Genomic DNA, 27,999 nt, shown 5'->3' on the forward strand with positions numbered 1-27,999 from the left:
TCTGTTGACTGAGAAACAAAGATAATGGTGTGGGGAGGAAGAGTCTGGGATTAAGCATTCTGAGGGATCTGGATGAGGCCTGCCCAACAGAGAGCAAAAGTCACCAGGTGATTAACAACATCCACCCCCAGCCTTCTTGGTGGGAAACAGGTATATGTCTCCATTGAGGAGACAGCCGAGTGATTACTATTCCTATTCTCTGGTTCTTACCTGTGAGCACTTATGCCCTCTACAGTGTATCTCCTGGCAGCCAGGATGCAGGAAGAGAAGGGACCAAGGACAAAATACACCCTCAACAGCATGCTTCCCAGTAACCTGGTTCCTCCAGCTAGGTCCCTTTTCCTAAAACTTCCACACATGTCTCAGTTGGATTTTTGTCAACTTGATACAAGCTAGATTTACCTGGGAAAAGGGACCTCAACTGAGAAAATGCCTCCATCAGATGGCCTTTAGGTAAATTGTGTGGGGCATTTTCTTGATCAGTGGTTGATGTGTGAGGGGCCAGACCACTGTGGGCTGTGCCACCCTTGGGGAGATGATGCAGCACTGTCTAAGAAAGCAGGCTGAGCCAGGCAGTGGTAGCCCATGACTTTAATCCCAGTACTTGGGAGGCAGAGGCAGGTGAATCTATGAGTTTGAGGCCAGCCTGGTCTACAGAGTGAGTGCCAGGACAGCCTCCAAAGCTATACAGAGAATCCCTGTCTCGAAAAACCCAAAAAAGGAAAAAAAGAAAAGGAAGGAAGGAAGGAAGGAAGGAAGGAAGGAAGGAAGGAAGGAAGGAAGGAAGCTGAGAAAGCCGTGGGGATCATCCAGTAAGCAGTGATCTTTGATGGCTTCTGCTTCAGTTCCTGCAGTGGCTTCCTTCAAGGGACTGTGACTGAGAATACGGAAGTCAAATACACCCTTTCCTTCCTAAGTTGCTTTTGATTATAGTGTGTTATCATAGCAATAGAAACTTAAGACAGAAATAGGTACCAGGTTCATGGGATGTTGCTGCGACAAACCTGACCATGGTGTTTGGGGGAGGGTTGTGGAGCTTTGGGCTAGAAAAGCCATTCATTAATGTTGAGCTTAATGAGCTATTTTTGTAGGAACTAAGAAGATAATGCTGAGAGCAACACAGACGAAAGAGGGAGGCCTGGCTTGTGATTTTCTGAGAGAAGCACAAATTCTACAAGGACCATTCAAAATTTGTGGTTCTGGTCAGCTGGGGTTGAATAATCAGGCTTGGTCATGGTGTTTTATCATAGCAATAGAAACATGACTAATGCATACACCTACACACTTACATATAACCAGGTAGACAATACAAGTCTCCAAACACGTAAAAGGATTCAATTCACAGAAATTATATCTGGCTACAGAGAAATTGAATTGTAGACCGATGAGGGATATTGGGGAGACCTCAAACACCTGGAAATGAGGAGGCACTTTTAGAAAGTAAGACATGGGGCTGCAGAGAAGGCTCAGGGTTAAGAGCCCATGTGGTTTTTGCAAAGGACTGGCTCTCAGCACCCATATAGAGCAGCTCACAACAGCTAGTGCCGGGAGATCTGGTGCCCTCTCTGGCTTTTGTGATCACCCATGTGCATGTACACACACACACACATACATACACACACACACCTTTAAAAAAAGAATTTCTAGCCCAGCGTTGGTGGCACATGCCTTTAATCCCAACACTCGGGAGGCAGAGGCAAGCGGATCTCTGTGAGTTCGAGGCCAGCCTGGTCTACAGAGCGAGTGCCAGGATAGGCTCCAAAGCTTACACAGAGAAACCCTATCTCGAAAAACAAAATAAATAAATAAATAAATAAATAAATAAATAAATAAATAAATAAAAATAATTTCTAAATTGCTTGTGTCTCAGGGCAAGGGGAAATGGATTGGAGAACAGAAAAGGAAACATCAGAACATTCAGGAATGATTTTTATGAAGAGTGGAACTCAGTCTGCCTTTGATGCTGCCCTATCTTGTAGCCCATTCTTGTTGATAATAGCACAATCTGTCTAATATTGTCTGATTAACTGTTCTTCTTAATGGCTCTCCATTGCTTACAGACTGAGTCCAAAAATCTTAGGAACACAGTGTGGGTTCAGCCCTTTAGCCTTGCTTCCCCAGGTCCCTAGTACATATTCTCTTGTCACTATTACACAGTTCCTTCACTTGTTCTCCCCAGACATGCTAGACAGAATCTGTACTTTACAGTTTTTGTATTCTAGTGCCTCACAGGGGCTAGGCATAGGGTCCACTCCCAGTGAACATGGGTTGAGTGAATATGGAAATTGTAATCAGCATTTGCTTTTTCTTCTCCAAAAAGAAAACTCCTTCAAACTGAGGAAATGGCTCTCTTTATGTAATCAAAGACTTTCCCCTTCCCAGAAAATCCTTCCTTGAATTTGAGACGGTACAAAACCTAACTCTAAATTTTCAAAGACCTTGGGAAGTGAATTTAATCTTTTTGAAGTAGCAACACCCTATCATTTTCTGGGTTGTATTTGTACCTTACTATCTCACCTCTTTCCCCGAAATGTTCTTTTTAAATTAATTAATTAATTAGTTGATAGATTGCTAAGCACATTCCTTCAGGCCAATTGGAGACAATGGAAGTATTCATCTGTGCTGTGGACTTTGAAGAAATCTGATCCAGTATTTAGAAAATTGTTCCTGAACTCGGAGTTGGCTCAAACTGGCACCTTCTGGCATTTGCTTGTGGGTGGGGAATGTGGAATGCTTTGAAAGCTGAATGGGTTTGTCAAGTTTTAAAATTCCCTTCTGACTAAAAGAAAACGACATTCATTGTTTAAAAACACCATTGTTTGTTTTTTCTCCTTTTTCTATTCTTTGGAGCCTGAATCTGCAAAAACATTGCATTTTCCTTCTTGAACCTCTCCTAAGACTTTTCTAGAGACCAAGTGGAGTAGAAGCCTTTGTATTGTGCTTCCTCAGAATGCCAGAACAAATTGAGGAAAGTCATTATTGATGTTCATACTGAGTTATGTGAAGGGGTATATTTCTGTTCCTCATGATAGACAAATAGAATTGTTGAGTATAGAGGTCCTTGAAATGAGACTTTCAAGTTTCTCTACATCCTCAGGACCTTACCCAGGCATTTTAACAGTCTATGCTATATCCTATTCGACCCTCTACCAATAAGACTAGAGCCTACATCATAGGGTTGCTTTATGATAAAGAGATCTAATGCATGCAGAATGCCTGGAAGGCAACTGCTACAGATTAAGTTCACTATAAAATTGCTTTGCAAGCTTCTGTCATTGGCATCATTAGCATCATCAATTTAATGTAGAATTCCTGTGTCAGATAATTAAATCATAGCAGTTCTTTCCCCTTGATTCAAGGTGATACATACACCTCAGTAGCAAGATCATTTTTGCTAGCCTGATCATATCTCTGCCTCACTGCACAGTACAGAGCATTTCCTTGGGTAAAAATCACTGGGAAAGTGAGTGAGTGTGTGTGAGGTAGTAGCCAGAGACCTCCGATTTCTAAGATATGTCTACTCCATGCGGGAGTCTCTGCAAACACTAGGCTACAGGAGGTAAGGAGATCGAGTTCAACACAACTCAGTTGCTAGTATTGATTCAAACTTCTAGAGTCTGACATCGAGCAGTTTATTTTAGGCATATTAAAGTATAGTACAGTTTGGACTATCTCTAAACTCTTTTCAAAGTACATGTGACCTCTCCCATATAGATGGGCTCTATAGATTGACTACATGTGTTATTTTATGGGCCTAGGGAAGGATCTGGTGTCATCTTAGTCATGCAGATAGCACAGAGGTCATCCAGGCTATCAGCTACCTATGGTCCAGGTTGTGGATTGTCATACAGACAGCACAGAGGTGACCTAGGTTATTAAGTATCTCCAGTCCTGCTTGTGGTAGTTTGGGAGAGCCTCTGGCCACACAGATAGCACAACAACCACCTAGGCTATTAGCCATCTCCATTCCAAGCCTCTGTGTGGAAAACAGGTTACACATATCTACCCTTGAAGGGGCAATTCTGCATGTTAACATTACTGGTTTCCCTAGTGCTCAGCTGTAAGTACAGAACTTTTGTATTACCAACCCTCCATCTCTCCGGCCAATAACTTGGCAGTTTCTTTCCTTCTCATCATCTTTAATTTCACCTACTAGCCTCCCAGTCTCCCAATCCATAACCCATTGATTTTTCCACAGATGCCAGGGTGACTGTTTTAATAATCACTAACACAGTAGCTGCTGCTACTGTGGCGGGGGTGGGGGGTGGGTGGGGTGCATAGATGTGTTCATGCCACAGTGCACATGTGGAGATCAGAGACCCACTTTTAGGAGTTCATTCTCTCTTTCCACCTTGTTTAGATGGTATCGTTTCCTGTTTGTACCAGGCTGCATGTTCCAGATTAGCTTGCTCAAAATAATAAACACCTCTTTGCCTCTGTGTTGTGGTAGAAACTGAGATTACAGATGCAAACAATTGCATCTAGCTTTTTGCTCCCCCAACATAGGTTCTGGGGCTCAAACTCAGGTAATCAGTCTTGCAAGGCAATCACTTTACCCACATAGCCACCCTAGGGCTTTAGGATGATCTTTCTAAAAGCAAACACTGATCTCATCACTTTTGTTGTTGTTTGGGTTTTGGTTTTTTTTGTTGTTGTTGTTGTTGTTTTTTCCCTCAATGACAACCTTTGACCCAGATAAAGCCCATAATCCATGAATCATATGTCTTTAGGATCTGAGCCAGCTCTCTCTCTCTCTCTCTCTCTCTCTCTCTCTCTCTCTCTCTCTCTCTCTCTCTCTCTCTTTTTCTCTCTCTCTCTCTTCCTCATCACTGATTCACGTGGAACCCTGAGAACTATTTGTAGCTTTTCTCCCAACTCACCCTGAAGGGGACTTCCGCACATGGGGGGGGCTCCCTCCTGAGCCCCGGATTAGGCACAAACCACACTCAAACACCTGTTTTCACAGAGAGAGAGATCCTTTATTAAGCAAGAAAACAGCAGCAAATAAGCTTGCAGGTGTAATTCCTAAGAAAGGGGGAGGTCTGTGTTAGAATGGGCTAGGATGCAGTGGTAAAGGAGATAGGGTATTGGGAGAAAGGGAAAGGGACCAAGAGAAAGGGGGCAGGGATGTTTGTCCCAGAAGGACAAAAGACTGCCTCTGGATAGAGCAGAGAAAGTCTGGCACATAGGCTAATGACATTTTATAAAGGTAAAGGGGGAAAGCCCGTGTTAGGATGAGGTGTTTAATTTTAATTGGACATGTCAATGGTGAGCCAAAGGGGACTTCTGATTGCTGGACCCTGGGAGTCAGCCTCTGCAGGAGGAAGAGACCAAATTAAGGGACTAGACCCTGGCTAGCTTTAGGACATTCTAATGGTTTTTAACAAGGTATAGGGGGTAGAAGATGGGCACAACCAGACTCTCCGAGCTTGAGCTAGCCAGAGTCCCTTCACACCTGCTCTATCACTAAACGTGTTCATATCTTGATGTTACTACATAGAATATCACCCCCTTCACAAACCATGTGCATTTCCTGTGTCCATCAGGGTGGACCTTAAGTGAATCTTCCAGAACCTCCCTAACATTGGATGAAGAACATGCTAGACTTTAAACTTCATGTGTTCTGATACCTAATTGCCTGTTGCATAATAATCTGATCAAGCAATAAATTAATTGAGCTGCACCTTCTTCATTTCTTCTTCATTTCTGTGCTTGTAGCTTAGCACTTGACTCATTAGAGTGCACTGTTGCTTTGTGTTTGTCTTCTACCAGACTGCAAGCTACACATGACTGAGCCCTTGTCTTGTATATCACTGACTCCCCAGGATGTTCTAACAAGTAATGAATACTATGTATGTACCATTCATTAAGCCCCTGTGAGAATCTTCCTAAGTTCTCAGGTGGAGGAATTTATGGATCTCCCCAGCAGTTCTTGTATGTCATTGTGGTGGTTCTAATAGATATGGCTCCCATAGACTAATGTGCTTGAATGCTTGGCCCATAGGGCATGACTTAGTTGGAGTAGGTGTGGCCTGAGAGGAAATGTGTCACTGGGGAGGCAGGCTTTGAGACCTCTTACGCTCAAGCTATGCCCAGTATGGTACACAGTCTCCTGCTGCCTAAGGATCAAGATGTAGAACTCTTGGCTCCTTTTCCAGGACTGGGTCTGCTTGCACACTGTCATGTTTCCTGTCATGACAAAAATGGACTAAACCTCTGAAGTATAAGCCAGCACCAATTAAATGTTTTCCTTTATAAGAGCTCTCTGGTCATGGTATATATTCACAGCAACAGAACCCCAAACTAAGACAATCATCATAATGACATTACTAAATTAGTTAACAAAATCTTACATTTATATGTATTTTTCCATGTAGTATGTTTTTTCATAACCATCAATTTGTATTTGTTTTTCAAGACAGGGATTCATTTATGTAGTTCCATCAGACATGGAACCTGCTATGTAGACCAGACTGGCCTGAAACTCATAGAGAGCTCTCTGTTTCTGCCTCTGTCTCTGTCTCATGAGAATTAGGAGTAAATATGTGGACTACTATTCCTGACCATCAGGTTTTTAAATTAGTCTCTGACCATACAAAGAAGCACAACCCTATGCTCTAAGTATTATTATTTGGGTGGTGTATGTAACTTGGTAAAGTGTTTGCCTAGCATGCAAAGGCCCTAGATTGAATCCCCAACAAAGCATAAACCAGACATAGTGATACACACCTGTATCCTAGAACTGGGGAGGTGGAGGCATGAGAACCATAAGTTCAGGATCATCCTCTTCTATTTCATGAGTTCAAGGCCAAACAGAAATACCTGAGATCCTGTCTCATAAATACCAATAAAAAAGGATTGGACATGAATGTGGGAAGGAAATGTGTTGAGGTTAGTATAGGAAGGTGGAGGTGGGAGTGAATCAGTGCATATGTATGAAGCTGTCAAAGAGGCAGGAAGAAAGTTATTTTTCCCTCATATGGAACAAGCCACAGATCTGCAGGTTCTCCTTGTACAAGGGCCTTGCTAATCTTGCAGAAGTCTTATTTATGGGTGTAAGGATTCAGGCATTATGCTGGCCTGCCCCTGTCACCTGGCAGATGCACTCAGGCAGTAAGTACTCTGGTCAGCCCAGAGTTCCATGAGTACTATCTGCACGCAGGTGCAAAGGACCCCTTTAAAAGATCTCAGCCCACTTATGCTCTCTTTTCTAGCTCTCTTTTGGGCTCTCCTCTCTCTCCACTCTCCTCTTTCTGCTTTTTTCCAGTTGTCTTCCCACTGTTCCCTTGGGGCAGACAGGACTTTTCCTGTTTCCCTCTTCTCTTCTGTCCTCTCTCTATCTCTGTGTCTCTTTACCTCTTTTCTCACCCTCCCCAATAAAATTTCTCACTTGTGCTCTATCTGTCTGTTGTGTTTGTCCCCCGCCTTGGTCTCCTGCAGCTTGTCCCCTGACCTGTGTGCATGAAATCCGCCATGGTCCCCTCATGCAAGGACCCCCTTTGAGCTTTATCCTAATGGTGGGGCCAGCAAGATGACCCAGTGAGAAGAGAGACTTTCCACTAAGCCCAACAGCCTGAGTTATATCCCCAGACTCACAAGGTGGAGGGAGAGAACTGACACAGGCAAATTGTGCTTTGTACCTACCCCCATCCCTAGAACACAAATACATGTGAAAATTTTAACTTATTAGGGCTCAATTAAGAATGTGTACTGCTCTTGGAGAGATCTGAAGCTCAGTTCTAGAACCCACATATGACACTTCTGCTTTCTTAGGCAGGGTACTTATGTGTACACACACACACACACACACACACACACACACACACACACACACACACTTTTTAGAAATAATAAAAATAAATTGTTGAAGTTTCATTGTGAAAGATCAGTTGTTAAAGGTATTTGCACAGTAGTTTGATTTGTCATTTCAGGCCTTTTGACCCTACATGGGGTGCAAGATTTGTGCCTTCCTGATGGCTCTCAGCAGTCTCCCTGCTGCTGACTGTGGCCATGCCAGTTGTTAGTCTTAGGTGTTCCTTCTGGATGAATATCCAATTGAGCTTCCTCCATCGCACATCTGTTGGGGCAGCTTGAGATACATTTGCACACCTCTAGAAGCATCAGAATCAAGCCACTGTAATTGGTACCTTGTAGTGTCTTCTCCCAGCACTTGGCATACTAGTTTTTTGCTCAATGCTAAGAACATTTGATCCATTTCAGAAGACTTTTTCTCTGACTTCCACCAAACAAAGAGGACTCTAGCCAGTCTCTAGGGAGCTAAGAAAAAAAAATCTTAAAAATAACTTGACCAAATGAATTCATCTGGTAAAAATAACCTCACTACATAAAATAAACTTTGAGGTTTTGCAATAGCAGTTCCTGAGAATGTAAACAACCCTCGGGCCTACATGAGCTGAATCACTTGCTGAACACTAAGAGTCACTGGCCCAAATTCTGCAAAAATAAAGAACACCTTCTAAAACTAAGGGTAAGTGCCTTGGGAACAAGGAGGGGGCAGAGACATCAACACCAAGACAGAAAATCTTATGATTAGACACTGAAAATGCTGACTTTGCCAACCTAGTGCAAGGGTGGAGAGGGGTGGAAGTGGGCATGACAACCTGTGTACTCCCTAGGGAAAGCCAGAGTGTGGGCACTCTCATGAAGTCACAGGAATCCCCTGCAGGTTTCACCATGTGTTCTGTTAACAAGATAATGGTTCCATTGAAACTGTAATAGCATACTTGGCCAACAGAGCCCACACTATTATAATAGCTGCATACCCAGGCCTAGTTTTTTCAAGCATTATGATATGTTCTTTCTAATGAAGCCCATACTGTTCTAATGTACTTCCACTGAGATTAAGTACTAGAATAATACTTGTTATATATAAGAAGTACAATAATAAATTTTATTTTTAAAGCTTTCCTTCAAAGTATGTTCTTGTTCTTTGGTGGTATTCAGCTCCCTTTTAGGTGGGATGCACTTTTCCAAGTCTAGATCTTAGGATGAATAAAACTTGGGAGAGATTTAGAGAAAAGGGAAAGTTCTCCTTAAAGGCTAGAACCCTTTGAAGCATTTGTAATATCCCATAAATGTTGGAAAGATTGAGATAAATCTTGACAGTATATTTCAGTATGAAAAAAAATGACAGTTAACAACATTATTTAGGTACTGAATAATAACCAGGTGCCGGGTCCTTTACAGATAATTTTGCACTTAATTTCATAACAATCTCCTTAAGCATATATAACCAGGGTACACAGAACACTGAGCATAGGTTAATTGGCCTCACAGACATGCTAGACACTTTCTACAAACAGTGTGATAACAGTTGAATAAGAATGACCCCCATTGACTCATATATTTGAATGTTTAGTCATTAGGGAGTGCCACTACTTGAGAAAGTATGGCCTTGTTGGAGTCATGTGGCCTTGCTGGAGGAGGTGTGTCACCAGGGGGGTGGGCTTGGAGGTTTCAGAAGCCCACACCAGGCCCAGTGGCTCTCTCTCTTCCTGCTGCCTGTGATGAGGATGTGGAACTCTCAGCTGCTTTTCCAGCACCATGTCTGCCTGTGTGCTTGAGGATAATAGACTAAGCCCCTGAAACTATAAGCAAGTACCAATGAAATGCTTTCTTTTCTAAGAACTACTGTGGCCATTGTGTCTCTTCACAGAAATAGAACATTGACCAAGACACTCAGCTTTTCTCCTTTTCTCAATCTGGAAGTTGGACTTCACTTCCCCTTGCAGTCATCATGACATGACTCTTTCTGGCCAATGTAACATGAACAACGTATGTCAATTTTAGATGCCGGGGTGGGGAGGCATCAAGAGCCAGTTGGAGAGTATGAGCGCTGCTTCCTTCTTGTTCTTCCATGGTGATGATGACAGGCTAAATCCTGCATAGGAGCTGCTGGAGCAGAGCCCTGTTACCAATCCCATCAAGATATTAAGATGTGCATGTCACATAGTGTGCACTCTTAAGCCACTGAGTTTGAGAGTTGGGAGAGCCATAGTCACGGCTCTGCACAGAAGCAGATCTAGATAATACTTAGATACCTTTAAAGACAGTTTTGTGTGTGTGTGTGTGTGGAAATCATAGAAATTGAGACACATGTTTCCAGGAGCTGAGTAATTCAGCCTGCCATTTTCAAACTAGAGATGTAAGAAAGGACCACCATGTATTTTAGCCTAATGGTTGGTAATGGGTGTGTGTTTGGTAAGGGTGGAGTTGCAGTCAGTATAAATTCCACAATCCGTGTGCCTAAGAACCCAGTGGATGTACAAGGACGGGGAATGTAGGCTATCCCTGCACCAGAAGCGACAACAAATTTCTCTGTGGCCTCTTTTTATCTCCCCACTGTGATGCCCTCACACATGGGTGATGGGGGGATTTGGTTCAGAGACTGGTGAGTATTCAACTCTCCTCAAACTATCCTCACAGACACATCCAGAGTTAATGTTAAACCAGAGCATCCTTTAGCTCAGTCGAGCTGATACATAAAATCAACCGTCATTAAGGGGTTATTTGTTTCTATACCCAGCTAATTAGAAAACATTCCTCCACTGGATTAGCCTGGGTTCTCCAGAGGAACAGAACTGATATACATTGCAAAAGGGGAGTTATTGAGTTGGCTTACCTAATAAAGGCTAGGAAGATCTAATAATCCCAAGCAGCATGCTAAAGAACCAGAGAACACTGGACCCTTCAACCATACCAGGCCAGAGAGTATGGAAGCTCTCTGGAGAATTGCCAGTATTGTTGGCCCATCACACTCCAAAGAATCTGGAGTGGGATGGCAGCAGATGACAGCAGCAAGCATGCACACTGTGACTCAGAAAAGAGTCAAGCTCGCAGTTCACCTGCAAGCCACCCTGCAATTTCTATCCAGACCCTTTGAAGGTGTCATCCACATGCACGGCATGTCTTCCCTCTCTTCCCCAAGTTGCTTTCCTAAATATCAATCCTCTCTAGAAATATCCCCACAGATACACAAAGATGCAGTTCACTGGTACTAGCCTCTCAATACAGTCAAGTTGACCTTCAAGACCAACTGTTACAATTGCACTGGCTATACCATGACCTAACATGCTATGCCTCCTTGGCAGGGGGGAGGGGGGGAAATGAAAGCTAATTATCTACTAGCTAACTTCAAGAGTAGCACAGTTCATATTTGTAGTGACAGGAGCTTGAGGGGCTGGCCAAGACTGTTGAGTAGCATAAAAATGGAGGACCTGGGGAGCTTCTGTTGAAGATGCCCTCAGAAGAGAAAAACAGTCAACACTGTTCTGTTTCCTTCCAGGCATGTTGAATCCACACTCAGTATTTTCTCAAAGGAGTTCTATGTAGGGAGTATTCCTTAGAAGAGTCCCCAGCTTGCAACTAGCTTCTGTTCCAGGACCTCTCTTCTCCAGAGCCTGGGCTTCTTTCCCAATAGGCCCCACAGCAGCAAACTTTTCCTTTTCGAGTAAGAGCACAAGATGCTGTTTATTTCTAGGAGTCCTAAGTCTGTTGATTTGGATTCCCCATCAAAGCAACCTGAAGCGTGTTGACTACAGTGCAGGTTGTTTATCTGGGAAGCAATTCTAGGAACTGGGAGTGAGAGATCAGGCTGACTGGAACGCAGAGGAAAAACTGAGGGTTTTGGCTGAATAAATTTGTCTCGAACGAATTTAGCAAGTGGCCACTTCATGTGAGTGGAGTTAATTTTGCGTTGGTCTTTTAAAAAACGTAAAGAAGCCTTGTCTGATTTCTGACTCTGATTCTCTCTCAATTGTCTCCGGGGGTGTTAGCCGCCCTCACTGCTGCAGCCACTATGCTTGCTCCTGGGTTGAACAAGCTCCTGCAGCTGTGGAAACAGTCTTGTAACAGACAGTGAAATGATATCCGATGTGCACTCGAGATCTTGGAAGCCAGCCATTTCATAAATGCACTGGAATCAGAAACGTGTTGAAAGCTGTGTACAGAGCCCCAGAGATGTTTACTCCACCAAGCCCTACTTCCTGAACACTCCTAGCAGTCTTATAGGGCTGATGGATATGAGAAGACAAAATGTCTTGAGCCTCAGCACCAAAGAACTGCAGGGTAAACATTGAGCAAACTCCCCAAACTCCAAAAAGTAGGTAATAATGCCTACCATTCAAGGTCACCGGGAAGATTAGATCGTTTGTGACAAAGCCCAGCACAGGCACTGACACATAGTACATGCTCAGTAAGCATTGTGTCTCTACCCCAGCAACAAAGCCTTTAGAACTACAACATATGCTGAGGTAGCTGGTCTTGGGTTGGGGAAGGTGGGGTCTTTCCAAGTCTTTACTCAATGGTTCTAAGATTTCTTCTACAGGCTAATAGTATTAGAACTCTTTCCATTGCAAGATATATTCCTCCTACTCTGAGTAACAAAACAGCAGGATAGTTGACTTTCAGTTCTGCTTCCAGGTGCTACTTGATATAGAAGTCCCAGCAATGTCATTGTTTTAGTTAGGTTTCTATTGCTGTAAAAGAGACACCATGACCACAGTAATGTGTATAAAGAAAACATTTATTTGGGGTGACTCGATGGTAGTTTTACTCCATTATCGTCATAATGGGATCATGGCAGTGTGCAGGCCAGGTGGATGTAGTGTTGGAACTGAAAGTGCTACATCTTGCAGGCAACAGGAAATTGACTACAAGTCACACTGAGGAAATCTTGAGCAAAAGATAACTCAAAGCCCACCCCCAAGTGACACACTTCCTCCAGTAAGGCCATACCTCATAATAGTGTCATTCCCTTTGGGGGCCATTTTCTTTCAAACCACCATAGTCATTAACTCTTTCTGTTAGTGTCCCGTCAGTGGCATCTCTTACTCCTTTCTTTTCCCTTATTAGTGGTGGGTTTCCTGTATTCCAGAATGGTGAGAGAGTTCCAGTGGGCACTATTCTTAGTTGGTGAACTTGATGGGTGAAGTATAAATTTCCAGCAGGGGAGGGCTCCTTAAGTTGGTCCCACCTGGATTGCAACAGACATTGTGCCTGAAACTGGTGTGTGTGTGTGGGGGGGGGGGGCGATGGTCCTGAAGTCACTGCAGCTTTCTGCATGGTGTAGTCTATGGCATCATGTTCCTGCCAAGGAAGGTTTTAGGGAAGGGTTACTGCAAACACCAGTTATTAATACAAAGTAAGAGGCAAGGCTTGAGTGGGAAGAGAAGAGGACTTTGGCAGGCTTCTGGTTAAAAAGAATATCACCTGCATAGGCCCCTGTACTGGCTAGTTTTATATAAACTTGATACAAGCCAGAGTCATGTTGGAAGCAAGACCCTCAATTGATAAAATGCCCCCCACCAGATTGGCTTATGGCCAAGCATATGGTACATTTGCTTGACTGATGATGTGGGAGGGTCTGGCATGCTATTGGCAGTCCCACTTCTGGGCTGGTGGTTCTGGGTGCTCTAAGAAAGCAGGCTGAGCAAGCCAGGAGAAGCAAACCTGTAAGCAGTACTCCTCCATGGTTTCTGCTTCAGTACCAGTCTCTGGGTTCCTGCTCTGCATTTGCTCTTGCCCTGACTTCCTTCAGTGATAGAGGGTTACCTGAAAGTGTAATCAAACCCTTCCCCCTCCAAATTGTCTTTGGTTGTGGTGTTATATCAGAGCAACAGAAACCCTAAGACAGCTAGCCCCTAAGGTCACACCAATTTGCAGAGGCTGGATTTATTTACAGCTCCTGCAGTGCCAGCAGAATCACAGATTTCCATCCAGGCACTGAGAGCAGCCTACCCTGAGCTTCAAAACAGAGCTGTTTGGGACAATGGAAGTACTCAGCACATTCATTTGGTAGCAAACAAAGCCCGGTTGTGTCTGTTGCCTGCTTCCCATGTGCCCTCCTCAGAGAAGTAACCAGTGCTTTAGGAAAAGAGACAGGAAATGTCATATCAGGAGAGCTTATTCTACATGTCTTGAACCAAAAAGATTTCATATAGACTTTTATAATTAATTACTGTAAAAGAATAACTGAAAGCTTTCAAGATTTTTAATTGCATTTGTATTTATTTACTGTGTGTGTGCACCCACACACATGCACACAAGTGGGCATGCTATGGTACTATGGTACACATGTGGAGGTCAAAGGACAAGTTGCAGGACTTTGTTCTCTCCTTTTACCATATGGGTTCCACATCATCTACATCATTGGGCCAGAAGACTTGGTGGCAAGTGCCGTTACTACTGAACCATCTCAATAACCCTGACTGCAAGTTTTTTAGATAAAGGAGTACAAGAAAAAATAAAACAAAATTACCTATTTCTATCACCCAAAATAAAACTTTTTGCCAATATCATATATATACTTGTCCTTTTCTATGTAGTAACAATGTAGTATTTTTAAATAGCAAAACTAGGATCATACAATGCAAGCTTCATGATGTATGATGTGTGTGTGTGTGTAAGAGAGAGAGAGAGAGAGAGAGAGAGAGAGAGAGAGAGAGATGTGTGTTAGTACTCACAAAATCCAGATGCCCCCAGAGCTATGGCTACAGGCAGTTGTGAGCTGAGCAACATGTGTGCTATGATCTGAACCTGGGTCCTCTGGAATAACAACAAAAGCCATCTCTCTAGCTCTTTGTGGTTTTGTTTGTACTTTAATTCATTGATTAACTAATTAATTTTACACAGGGTCTGTCTTAGCTATTTTTAGTCCCTGTGACAGCATAAGTGAAAACCAGTTTATTTGGACTGAGAAGGGATGGCCCAGTGACTCTGTAGTGAGAAGAGCAAGCTGTGAAAGCTCCCCAGAGCTCAGTGAACAGGAAGTAGAGGAAGGAGCCCAGAACCAAAACCAGGAATAACCTGGCCCTAGGGAACCATTGCTGCAAATCAGGCCCCATGGCTTAAAGGTTCCACAGCCTCCCCAAGAACACCACCATCGGGGAATAAGTATTCAAGAGGGACATCATAGACTCAGACCATACCAGAGTCTCACTGTGCTGCATGGGCTGCTCTCAAATTCCTGTGTTCAGGTGTACGTGCCCACACATGGCTGTTCATATTTTTAAATGGCTGCTTAGTGTTCCAATGTCAAGCTATTACTAAGTATATTTAATCATGCCTCGGGTGGTAGTATTAATGTATCTGCCAGTTAAGTCTAGTCAGCCAAACATTTATTGGTTGTTTCTGATGAGCTGGGCATCAAACAAACAACAACAAAATTCAGTAACTAAGCCAGAACCTTAGCTTTACAAAGAAATAAATAAACCAATAAAATCACCTAAGTTTTATTGTTCAAGAGTCCTTGGGTCAGCTGTATAATTCTGTTGATAGACCTTAACACAATTCAGCTAAACTACTTGTGATGTAAGAGGGTGAAGTAAAGGAAGTATCGGTGTGTATTCAAAAATACCTAAGGAATGGGGAAATTGAAGGGACTGTAAAAGAGGGGTGGTTGTCAAACAAACCTCTCAAAGGAAGATTTTTTTTTTGCATTTCATTTGTATTTATTAATTGATCTCTTTTATTTAGCACAGCCATCCTCATTTGATGAGTTTTTTTTTAATTAGTTCAAATTAGGAACAAGCTTGCTTCACATGTCTATCCCTTCTCCCTCTCCTCCCCCCAACCCTCCCTCCCAGCCCCCCACCTGTCCCCACCCCATCCCCCCTCCACTCCCCAGGCAGGGTAGTGCCCTCGATGGGGGCTCCCCAAAGTCCACCACATTATCCTGGGCCGGGCCTAGGCCCTCCCCCATGTGTCCAGGCTGAGAGAGCATCCCTTCATGTGGGATGGGCTCTCAAAGTCCTCAAAGGAAGAATTTTTAAAGAAAATTACACCATACTCCCATTAACTTAGTCATTAACTAAGAAGACTGGATGAACAGTAGCCTTGGGTGGGGGAGGCAAGGGAGTAGGAGTTGGGATGGTATGGGATATGCAGTATACGGCCATGATTACTGGCTCACAGTGACATACAAAACCCACTCACAGACCAAGATTACTGCAGGCAACTAGTGCCATTGTTAAATGTTACCAATTGTGCTGGCAGCAAATACGTTTTAGGCAATATAAATGGATCTATTTGAGCCATTTCAAACCATGACAATAACCATACATTACCTCACCTTTGCATTGCCATTACTTCAGTGCTTAGGAGGAGCCAGGCATACTTATTTCTGTGACCTGGAGTTCATTACCATAAATTCTGTCCTCACAGATGCTCCCATAAGACAGGGAGATTAATCTCTGGAGCCTTGTGATTAGTCAAGGGTCTTGAATGCAGAGTGAAAGAAGATAAGGGGGAAGCGTGGCCTTGCTGTTGAATACTTGCTAGGTAATCACCTAGATTTGTGAACTCCCTTTGAGCTAAACATTCTTGAGCAGGCTTTGCTGTGTGGTATTAATTACCTAGAACAATTATAGTGAGTATGCTATGAACACAGTAACTCTAGGTTATCAAATTCTACACAAATGCATATGTGATAAAAAAAAAAGAACAAAAACAACTGCAGTTTGACCGTGTGTCCATTCCAGTCCGTGATGAAGCAAGTGTGCTCTTCACTTTTACTCTGCTGTCATCTGACTGTTAGGAGGTTATCAGGGTGATACTTTCCCAATACCTTTTGCTCTTTGGGGTGGGGAGAAGCTGAAAGGAAGTGGTTTGATAACAGAATCTTTCTCAGATTTTACTCACACACCATTGAAGACCAGCATGTGATTCCTCTCACTAAAAATGTGTAAGTTGGAAAGGGTAGAGATTATCTTGCGCTGACTGGGATGAGGCAACTGAAGTTCATTTAATTCAAACCAAACTACTTGAAAATGTTCTCTTTGTGTTGTCAGTTGCAGGAGGGTACCATCCCAAGGGATAGTGAAACATCTGGATTCAGTGTGCCTGGAACATGTGAGGGACTGCATGTGGACATGTGAGAACTGTGCTGAGACAAGATGGTGGCATTTCCTGAGCACTTACCAGGCAATTGCTGAGCATGTTATGTGCATCTCCAGTAAATCCTTACAGCCACCTGTGTTATTATCATAATTTACAATCTCAGCTCGACAAGATTTAGCCAGATTCGGCTCACAACTCTGGGTCTCTGACGTTCGAAGGTATCTCTATGGAATCTTTCAGGTGAGTTGAGCATGTTCCTTCTCATTTCCCTGTAAAAGCTTGCAGTCAAGATTCACGGGTCCTCTCCCTGTATCAAATTCCTTAGTTATATTCAGTGCAAACCCAGAGAAGACTCTGAAGCAGCCAAAAGCTGGCCATGTTGTAAACTGAGACAAATATACAATTGCGGCCTCTTCACATGTCAAGACACATGGAGCAATTACGGGCATAAGAGCTGGACAGTGTTCCAGTCTTACTCATTGTGTAGTATTGAGCAAGCCGTTTGCCATCTCAGCTGGTTTCTTTCTCTATGAAAAAGAAATGATAGATTCATGTTTGCTATTCTAGCTTGTCTTCTGTTGCAGTGATAAATAACATTTAAAAAATTAACTTGGAGAAGAAAAGGGTTTAATTTCAGCTTCCACTTCCATCACTGAAGGAAGTCAAGGCAGGAATTCAAGAAGGAACTAAAGAAGAAACCGTGGAGGAATAAGGAATAAGGAAACTATCTTATTTACTGGCTCACGCTCAGGTAGCTAGCTTTCTTACACAGCTCAGACCCACCTACATAGGAATGGCGCCACCCACAGTGGACAGTGTCCTCTTGAATCAATCATCAGTTAAGATGGTTTCTGATAGACATGGTCCCAGGCCAATCTGATCCAGACAATATTGACATTTCTTCCCAGGTGACTCTAGGTTGTGTCAAGTTGACAATAAAAACTAGCCAACACACTTGTCCAAAGTTAGGAATAGGCTAGTTACTGTCACTGCTAATAGTTGCTCTTTTCAAACTGTATACATTTAAGGCAGTGTTTCTCAGCCTGTGGTACAAGAACACTTTGGAGATGATGAATGACCCTTTCATGGGGTTGCATATCAAATATCCTGCATATCAGACATTTACATTATGATTCATAACAGTAGCAAAATTACAGTTTGAAGTAGCAATGTAAATAATTTTATGGCTAGGAGGGTCACCAATACACAAGGAATTGTATTAAAGAGTCACAGCATTCGGAAGGTTGAAAACCACTGATCCAAGGTATATCATATTGTGCGCTAAACCTTGAATTATGAACCAAAAATTACCCTTTTTAAATGACTGAAGTAGAGGCTGGAGCAATGGCTCAATGATAAAGTATATTGGCTGCTGTTCCAGGGACTCAGGCTCAATCCTCAGCACCCACATGGCAGATCCCAACTGTCCCAGGAGATGACACATTTTTTTTTTCTGTCCTCCAGGAGCACTTTATGTACATACATAAACACATGCAGGCAAACCACCCATACATACAAAATAAAAGAAAATTGAAAATGATAGCTAACATCTTTTGACCATATTTATCCAGTAAGAAGTTGATTTTTCTTGTCTTCTTACCTTTGGAATGACAGCTTCAGATTACTTTTTAGCAGTTGCTTCAGGTGACTTTTTCCCCACTAACTGTTCCCAAATCTTGTGAATTCTCCTTTGGTCTTCAGTCTGGCATTTGTGATTCCAGTCCTTATTTTGTAGCTACATGAGCAGTTTTCCATATAACTAAGTCCTGAGCATAGTTCAATTTGTTCTGTCTTCCTCCATCTTGGTTTAACTCCAACCATGATTACCATTTCCAAAATCAGCTCAATTGCCCCATCCCTGGGATCTGCATAATCCTTCTCATTCCATTCAATGCCTTCTCTCCAAGCTCCACAGAAAGTTCTGGTCACTTTCTATCCTAACACCCCCCACAGTCTTCTTTGTGCTGCTGCTTTTGTGTTCTCTTGTCATTCTGATTAGATTATAGGCGCTTTCAGGACAAGGTCCATGATAATAGCAGGGAATTGTGAGGGTTACAGGCACTGCTTAAGTCCCACTGCCAAGACTGTCTGTGATGTCTTCTAAATCTTGACCTCAGGCAAGTTACCTCCATTTTTAAACCTGTACTCACTCACCAGTATCCAGTATCCAGATATCTTGTGAAAATTAAATGAAATATTCCATGCAAAGTGCTTAGCAAATACTTGCCACACACTTTGGGTGTGTGGTAGAGATTAGATACTGCAATGCTTACAGTCAGCTTTTCACTGATTATCTTAACAAGTATTTATTGGGTATAATGTTGGTTTGCTGGGGCTGCCATATCAACATACCATAGACCAGGTGATGGAGACAACATCCTGAGAGCAGTTTGGAGGTTGGGGTCTGGAAGACAGCAAGGTTGCTGCCCAGTGAGGGGCCTCTTCGTGGTTTACAGATGGCTGCCTTCTTGCTGTGTCCTTGCTTAGTGGAGAAAACACTGTCTCCGTTTTCCCGTCTTTGCTCCTCCATCACTTTCCATTCTTCATTATAATCTTCTGCTTAGTCTTTCTTCTCTGCCACTAATTTGATAATAGAGCCTTACAAGTCCTGTGACTCCTTCAGTCCTCAAAGCCTATTTCTAAACACCTCTACTTGAGAACTAGGACTTTGGCAGATACATCAGAGGGGACAAAATTCAGTCCATTTTAAGGACCTGCTCACTAAGCAGAACAGTCTAGGCACATAGCAATGAACAAAACAGACAAAAGACCCTGCTACATTCCTTCTTCTGGAATACTTCCCCCCAATCACACAGTGTATGTTTAGAACCTATGGCTATCATATTACATGGCAAAGGGGAATTTAGTTACAGATGGGAATGAGTTTGCTAAACAGGTGACCTTATGGAGAGAAACCTGGCTGGACCATGTTTCATCACACAAGATGATATTGTTTAAAATAAGATTTATTGTGAATGTCCATGTATGTGTGCCTACACGAGTTTCTGTGCACTATGTACATGCAGGGGCCCGTGGACATCAGAAGGGGGTCTGATCTGCTGAAACTGGAGTTATGGGCAATTGTGAGCTGCCGCCAGTGGGTACTTCGAAGCAAATTCCAGTCTTCTAGGAGAGCAGCAAGTACTCTTAACTCCTGAGCCATCTCTCTAACCCTGCTCAGATTGGTTTTTGCCTTTAAGTTTCTGGCTTATTTTCCCCATAGAAAACTAATGTAAGGAGTGAACAAAATGCATTATTTAGTGTCTGATGGCAATTCATTTAATGGAGAAAACTTGAGCAGGCATGTGGGTAGGGGCTGTCACAAGGGAGGATAAATGCGGTTGAAAGGGAATGTCTGTGAGCAGACTAGAGGGAAAAGGTAGTCTCTGCGCTATGATGTGACTGGGGAATTCAGAACACTATTCCAGACAGAGTGCATTGCAAGTATGAAGGCCCTGTGGCAGGAGCCTCCCAACATTTGTGTGAGCCTAGAGAGGCATTACACATAGAGAGACATTTGTGATGAAAGGCTAGTAGGAGGGAGAGGTGGAAATAGCTCCACCTAATTTACTTCCAAATTTTTAAAATGTGTAGTAGGGATTATGGAATGCAATACCTAGTCATTTGATACTACCCAATTGGTATGCATTAAGATGTTATGTAAGAAGCTGGGCGGTGGTGGCACAAGCCTTTAATCCCAGCAGAGGCAGAGGCAGATCCCTGTGAGTTCAAGACCAGCCTGGTCTACAAGAGTTAGTTCCAGAACAGCCTCGAAAGCCACAGAGAAACCCTGTCTGGAAAAACCAAAACAACAACAACAAAAACCCAAAACAAAAAACAGATGTTATGTGAGAGAATAAAGGCATGTAGACAAATTCATTTTTTTCTTAGAAAGTCAGCTCATGTTTGAAGGCTCCTTCCCTGAACTAAGGATACTTTTTATATTCTTATATTCTTATATTTATATTCAAGAGTTGGTTTACTCTTAACAATCACCCTGTGAGGTAGGTATGACTTCCAAGCATTTTTTTCAATGATTTAAAGCAATTTCTAAGGTGTGTTAGGCAGTCCAAGGCATTTCACAACAGTCAGAAAATTTTGAAGAAAGTTAATTCCTTTGGCCCTTTCTGAGTACCTTGGGAAAAGCTTTTGTGGACTTTAGTTAGGGTTTCTATTGCTGTTACAAAACAGCACGACCAAAAAGAATTTTGGGAGGAAAGGGCTTATGGGGTTTATGCATTCTGATCATGGTCTGCCTTAAAGGGAAGTCAGGACAGGAACTCTAGGCAGTTACCTGGAAACAGAAACTGAAGCAGAAGTCACGGAAGAACTGACTTGCTTATCATGGCTTATTCAGCCTTCCTTCTTTCTTTTTTGGTTTTTCGAGACAGGGTTTCTCTGTGTAGATTTGGAGCCTATCCTGGCACTCGCTTTGTAGACCAGTCTGGCCTCGAACTCACAGAGATCCCCCTGCCTCTGCCTCCCGGGTGCTGGCCGGGCCAGCCTTCTTTCTTCTACACCCCAGGACTACCTGCCCCAAATTGGCACCACCCACAGTGGGCTGGGCCCTCCCACGCCAATCATTAATCAAGAAAATGCTGGGCAAATCAATAGGCTATCTTAAGGAGTATTTTCTCAATTAAGATTCTCTCTTCCTAGGTTTTGTCAAGTTGACAAAAACCCAGCCAGGAAAACATCTTTTCTAGTCTGGCATTTTTCTAGCTACGCTGGCAGCGGTAGAGAGACTTCTTAGTCTGCACATTGTCTCAGGCCCTTGTGGAGATTACAGGATCCTAAAGGCAACAAGACTCCTCTTGCCCCCGGTAGCTGCCTTTCCAGAGGAGGCCGCCAGGGGACTCCGCTCTGAGTCGATGACTTGCAGAGTCGCCCGGGCGGGCTGCGCGGCGCGCTGGGTGCATGTGGGGGCTGTATCAGAGCCACGGCGGCTGCGTCCGGAGTCGCGCGTGCTGGCCAGGAAGCCCCTCGCGTGGATCTGCCAAGCGTCGCTGCTCCGGTTGGAGGAGCTCACTTTTTGTCCCGCTCCAGCTTGCAGCTGCCTGTGCGAAGGAAGACAGCAGGGCCCTAGGCTGAAGGTTAAAAGCCCACGGTAAGTAACCTTCCAAGAGCGGAGAGGCTGTGCAGTCCCGCAGCTTCCGGATTGTGCCCAGGAGGGTTGAGGTGCGGGGCACACCTGGGGCAGATCAACCGCGCGGACGCCGGTCCTCATCCCTAGTCCGCGAGCTTCCGGGATCGGAGTCTGGTTTAGACCGGTGCGGGCTCCTTGGCTTCTCTATGCCTCCGGGTACGCACTTCCCGGGCTGGAACGTGAGTCCTGTTCCCACCCAGGGATCCTTGGCTTTGGTTTGAAACTCCCACCCCACCCCCTTTCAGGGTGCAAATCTCACCCTCACCCTTTCTGAATCGCAGATGCGAGTAGGGTGCGCGTTGGCCCGAGGCGGCGGGCGGAGAAACTTTACGAAAGTGCGTCTGTGCAGGGGGATGCGCCCGGGTCTTGAAACCCAGCATGGGGCTGCGTGGGGCTACAGGTCACGGGTTGTCCCCAGGCCACTGATGCCTCATGAGGGGAGGGTATTAAGAACAAATAAATCTTGCTCAACTTTTGGGCCAACAACTGTCAAACATCTGGAATCGCAGCCCCTCCCTTTCCTGCACTAGAGAAGGTGAAAACTAAAACTTTGCTTATTTCTCCTCCCCAGCACGGACCCCCAGGGTTGGGTGGTTAGTGGTAAAGAGCGGCTCCCGCCCCCTGGAGCGTGGCAGAGGCTCTGGACCACTCAGGATCCCACCTCCCCACCCCCCTTTCAGACCCCTCTGTAAATCTTCCCCGCGGAGACGGCGACAGAGCCATTCTCATCTATCCGGTGAATGGCCTTTTGTTAGCGCGCGGTTCCACTATTGTTGCGCCTCTAACATCTGGCGGGGCTGCAGCGGAGAGGAAAGCCCCCTTCGCCGCTCTCTGGCCTTCCACGCCGGCCTTTACTCGGACTCGGGTCAGAGATCCCCGCCGGGGAAGGAGGGGGATCGGGACAGGGCTAGGCCGCCCCACCCGGTGTTTGCGGTTAGAGGACGGAGGGAAAGTTGTTCCTAACCCCGCCTCCTAGGCTGCTTGTGGCCCAGGGCGCATTTCTCAGATCTTATCCCCAGCAAATCCGAGAGGGGTGTGGGGTCGAGAGAATAGAAGCAAAGTTCTCTAAAGCCAGGAGATCTGCTAGGGGGTCCAAAGGACTTCCAGTGGCTAGCTGAGCTCGTGTGCATGGCCCACAACCCGGGCGATAGGCGCGGGCAGGCCACCTCATCTGGACGGAAAGTTCAGGGGTGGCACATTATCTTGGGTGACCCTTGAACACGGATGAGTGGAAACTGAGATAATTTGGGAAGGCTAAAGACTGCCTGGAAGTAGTAGTGTCGTGACTAGGTGTGAAATGTTCGTGGACTCCTGACATTATCTAAGGCCCCATGTATAAGTTCCAAATTTCTCCCAGCGATGTAGAAAAAGCAGGCCACGACTACGCAGTACTGATGGCAGATGTGGCCAGAGCAGTGTTCTGGCCTGAGAACAGGTGGTTTGGGGGTAGGCTCTGGTTCTCCAGAGGGGGGCGCCTGTTAGATTCAGGAGGTCGGTTTCCCAGGAATAATTTGGGCGCTTCCACGTAGTGCTGTTAGAGAGTGTGGATTATCTATTAAGAAATCTTGAAGGGGCGGGGAGCTGAATGGGATCGAGATGTACGATGTGAAAGACAAAGGAGAGAGAGAGAGGGAGGGAGGGAGGAGGGAGGGAGGGAGGAGGGAGGGAGGGAGGGAGGGAGGGAGGGAGGGAGGGAGGGATAAATAAATAAATCTTGGCGAGAGCAAGAACCTCCCAAAGCCTGCAGGAACCAGGACAGAATGGTTTCCCAAGGGTCGGCTAGAGCAGGTTTGATTGTATGCACATGCTGGGACTGGTGCCTCTTGCTAACCTTGTAGTTGTCGCCCTTGCCAATTTTTCCTGTGGGATTCCCAACCTTAGCCCTTCTAGGAGATGTGATTTTCCGGCTTCTAAGTTTTGCCCCCCCCCCCACACACACACACAACTCGGGAAGAAGGAGGCTTATATGGAGCCACCTGTGACCTGTGTACCTGTCCGGAACGCCCTTGCTCCGGAAGGGGCCACAGCATGGGGCCTCAGAATGTTAAGCCAGTGCTCTGTACTGAGCCACATACACCTCAGCCCTCTTTCAGACCTGTTAAGTTCTGGTTTGCCCGTTACTAACTTAAAAGTTCTTTGAGAGACTGTTAACTCAAGAGAGACTATATAGAGAAACTTCTCGTGGTGTCTAGATCTTGCCGGTGGGTCCCCGAAAAGAAAACCAGCTAATTTCTGGAGTGCACAGCAGCACACTCTCTAAACGTTTATAAAGGTAGTGGCCTGCAAGGTGAAATGTCTTTGAAATTTAACAGTAGCAGCAGAGTAACAAACAGGACCTGCTGAAGACCTGCTGTTTGCTCAGGGAGTACCAGAAAGGCATCATTAAAGTTAAAGTCAGGGCTTGGCCCAGCCTGCCAGGAAGGAAAACACAGTCATTATAGAGGAAAATAAGTGTGTTTAGTTTCCTTAATTTTAGAACCAAAAGACTTCTCCAAAAACTTATTGTAGGAAAAACAGAAAATTCACAGGTGAAAGGTTAAAAACTATATATGCCAAGCTCCAGTGCACAGCAATCTTATCCAATTATTTCCTTGGAATATGTTTCTTGAGACATAGCAAGATTAACACACTTTTCAGGTGATTGAAGATTTCAGTACTGCCCATAGTCGACACATGCCATTTTATCCTGTCCCCAGCAATATATAAGAGAATCTATACTCTACTCACCCTCAGCATTATCATTGTTTTCCATTTCTGTTGTGTTAATGGGGGAGGGAATATTTTATTGCTGCCATATTGAGCAACTTTAGGGGGTTTAAGTGTCTTTATTCAAATCATTAAGGAGCAGGCATATAACTTTACTTGGTTGATTGTAATGTTACTCCATTTCTTTTGGCAATAGAGCCCTGTTACAGGTTTAAATGATGCTATTAGAAGCCTAAAACCTTAGTGAATGAAATCACCATAATACCACAATACATTAGCTGATCTCAGTAAATAGATGTGTGTGTGTGTGTGTGTGTGTGTGTGTGTGTGTGTGTGTGTGTATTACTCAGGAGATCAAGATACCATCTAATATTTGGGTTTGTTGAGCCCCTTTTAAATCAAAAGTGAGAAACCCACCCCCCCTTTTTTTTTTCTCGAGACAGGGTTTCTCTGTGGCTTTGGAGGCTGTCCTGGAACTCGCTCTTGTAGACCAGGCTGGTCTCAAGCTCACAGAGATTCACCTGCTTCTGCTTCCTGAGTGCTGGGATTAAAGGTGTGCGCCACCATTGCCCAGTGAAAAAGCCACTTTTTATACTGTCTACTAACATCCCTTTATGTTGTTTGTGTCCTTACTTACTTTTTGGTGGGATTGGTCTCTTTTGATAACATGTACTCTGTGAGAAGATTGTGGTTCTGACTTCTGTCCCTGTCTGCCAAGCAATCTGTCCTAACTGGAAAATGTTGCGCTTTCGTGGCCACTTCTTTCTCCTCTTCTTTTCCTGAAGGGCTGGGCCTCACACAATTGGGCATGTGCTCTACACTCAACTGCATTCCCACCACACTTAGCCAATTCTCTTCCCTGGCATAGAGCAAACACAGGGCCAGGCCAGACCAGGCCAGGGCAGAAGCTATAATTTACTACAGCAGCTGCTGCCATCTCAGTAGAGCTGTCATAGAGGTCAGGCAAAGGAGTCAGAGAAATGAATGGAAAATACTGTGCACGCTGCTTGGCAGTTGCATGTCCTGCTTCCCTCCCCACTGCCATGATCACGGTCTAAAATGACATTATTTTATACCAAATAGATTGTATTAACTTGTTTTATTCTCTGATTATTTTGCTGGTAACCTAAATGCCATAATCCACAACTTGTATTGTCTTTTGAATTTAACAGTTTTTTCTAACTTTCCCGATGAAATTTGTCTTTTATTTTACCATAAGACTTTCTCTGAGTGTACTGTCTTGAACCTTGCACTTGGAAAGTCTTGCGTCTGGAGTTTAGCAGCATGTTGGTAATAGTCTTAACAGAGAGGGTTCCTGAGTGCATCTGAACAGTCAGTTTCTATCTAGGTTCTTGCCTGAAGATGGATGATTCTGAAATATGATGGGGTAGGGGGAGAATGAGAAAATTAATTTAGTCTGATGGTGAGTAAAAACAGAAAAGTTAAGTAAATAATCTAGGAAATCTGGATACAAAATAACTTAAATATATAAAAGTGATTAAAGTACCAAGTGTTATTAGAATGGCTAATTTACTTAACTGACAGCAAGTATCTAGCTCGCCAACTGGGAAAATCAAACATGAATGCAAAATTATCCCATAATATGACTCACTTTAGGTGCACAGAGGAAGAAAACCACCACCTATGAGAGACTGTCACTAATTTTTCAAGCATTTTCTATGCCTTCCTCTAAATCCCACTGCAGTTCTAAGGATTTGATTTAAGTGCTTTTTGCTTGTTAGACAAGCACCTGCCATTGAGCTCCATCCATAGCCTTTTCTATTCCTTTAGATATAGACGCAAGCAAATCCTATAGGCATGATGCATGTTCTGCCTCTAGAATCACAGGCTCTCAAAAACTAAGGGGGAGCTTAACAATCAATGGGTTCAACTATCCATCCAGATTTCATTTTGGACCTTGACTTTTAAAGTAACAACTTACCATTCTTTAAACTGGATCATTTCAAAGATGCCAAACTGATAAACGATCTCAGTCATTTCTTTTTTTCCTCTAGAAAGGAGGTGGTTAAAAAAAAAAAAAAGAAGAGGTTTTGAGTCTATAGATTGGGTGTTGTTAATGTGGTGGACTTTCATAGAATAAACAACCTTGGCAGCCCCGAGAGATGATTTGTTTTAATGTTGCCTTTTCAGATCTCCTTTGCTCAGTATGTGCTAACTGCTATCTTGGTAACTTTCTTGGATGATAGAGCAAAGCCAATAGAAAATGGGCAAATGGGCAAAGGAGAGAGAGAGAGAGAGAGAGAGAGAGAGAGAGAGAGAGAGAGAGAGAGAGAGAGAGAGAGAGAGAGAGAGAGATGGATGGGAAACTTGATTCCTCTCAACCTGTCTTCAGTACTTTCTAGGGAAATTCCTGGGGTCACCTGGGCGACAATTAATGTGGCTAGCATTGCCTCTTCTTAAAGAGGTGGATGTAGCTAATGTGCCAAGGTCAAGCAAGCCTCAGAGACAACAAACATTACATGGAGGACCAGTCTAGCTGAGGATACAGCCACATCATGTACAGCACAGGCATACTTAAGATGAAGGAGGAAACTAGGGAGGAAACGTAATTCTGAAAACATACCTGATTGTATTTTGAGTAGTTTTTTGAAGTTGTAAAATATTATGAAACATCTTCTTATTTCTGCTGCGACAATCTTCCAGGCACAGACACTGTATTTCTTATCCCCCAGGAACTTATTGATTCTGATGAAATACTTGCTCAACTCCAGGTAGACCTTCTGGAGGAACTTTGGTCGGGGGTGTTTTGGCTTATGGTCTCCCTCCTTGTTTTCCTCCTCCTCGTCCATAAAGCAGTCTTGTGCTTGATGCATTTGCTCATAAAGTCCCATTCTGATGTGTTGTAGGCGCTCCGCTATCACAGGGGAGACGTGGCTATTCTGACTGAAGAAAATACTCAGTGCTTGGATAGATACAATATAGAAGGCCTCCTTCATGTCCCTTTCCACATGCTGGATATATGGAAGGATTTCTTTAGGAAACTCAAAATTCTTGATTTCTTTTAGACATTTTAGGGGAGAGCGGATGATGCTTCTCAGAAGTCTCACACTTTCCAAGGTGGCATTATCCAGAAGAACACAATTCAGAGATTGGATGGGCATAATGAATAGAGCCACAAGGACCACTGGCCATAAACGCTCTGGAGTCATCTCAGCCTTGGTGCTCAGTATTCTTTCCAAAGTAAAAAAAAATCTATAGCACTCAGGATTAGTAGTGATGTTTTACTTACTCTTTCGTGGACTTATATACCTGTTTATCTTCAGTGGGAG

At 44.0% G+C, this 27,999-nt stretch overlaps 2 protein-coding genes across 2 annotated transcripts in view; one reads left to right on the forward strand and one right to left on the reverse strand.

Annotated features, from left to right (window-relative positions):
- Positions 1–21,778: 21,778 nt before the first annotated feature.
- Positions 21,779–27,999, forward strand: part of Mob3b (MOB kinase activator 3B) — a 190,050-nt gene continuing 183,829 nt past the window's right edge. The window contains exon 1 of the mRNA XM_027403390.2: positions 21,779–21,964. The gene's annotated coding sequence lies outside the window, so the exon portion shown is untranslated. The remainder of the gene's footprint in view (positions 21,965–27,999) is intronic.
- Ifnk (interferon kappa) lies at positions 22,120–27,879 on the reverse strand. The gene is made up of 2 exons (XM_035438700.1): positions 27,294–27,879; positions 22,120–22,397 (listed from the first exon to the last, which is right to left on the reverse strand). Exons 1-2 carry the CDS (start codon positions 27,877–27,879, stop codon positions 22,120–22,122), a joined length of 864 nt encoding a protein of 287 aa, XP_035294591.1.

Source organism: Cricetulus griseus, chromosome 2, assembly GCF_003668045.3.
Source record: "Cricetulus griseus strain 17A/GY chromosome 2, alternate assembly CriGri-PICRH-1.0, whole genome shotgun sequence".
NCBI lineage: Eukaryota > Metazoa > Chordata > Mammalia > Rodentia > Cricetidae > Cricetulus > Cricetulus griseus.

Excerpts from the sequence above, each read along its gene's own strand:
- Ifnk (XM_035438700.1), bottom strand. The coding sequence starts at position 27,879 with ATGACTCCAGAGCGTTTATGGCCAGTGGTCCTTGTGGCTCTATTCATT. Across the intron at positions 22,398-27,293 it reads ACTACTCAAAATACAATCAG|CCCCACGCAGCCCCATGCTG; the intron begins GTATGTTTTCAG and ends CGTGACCTGTAG.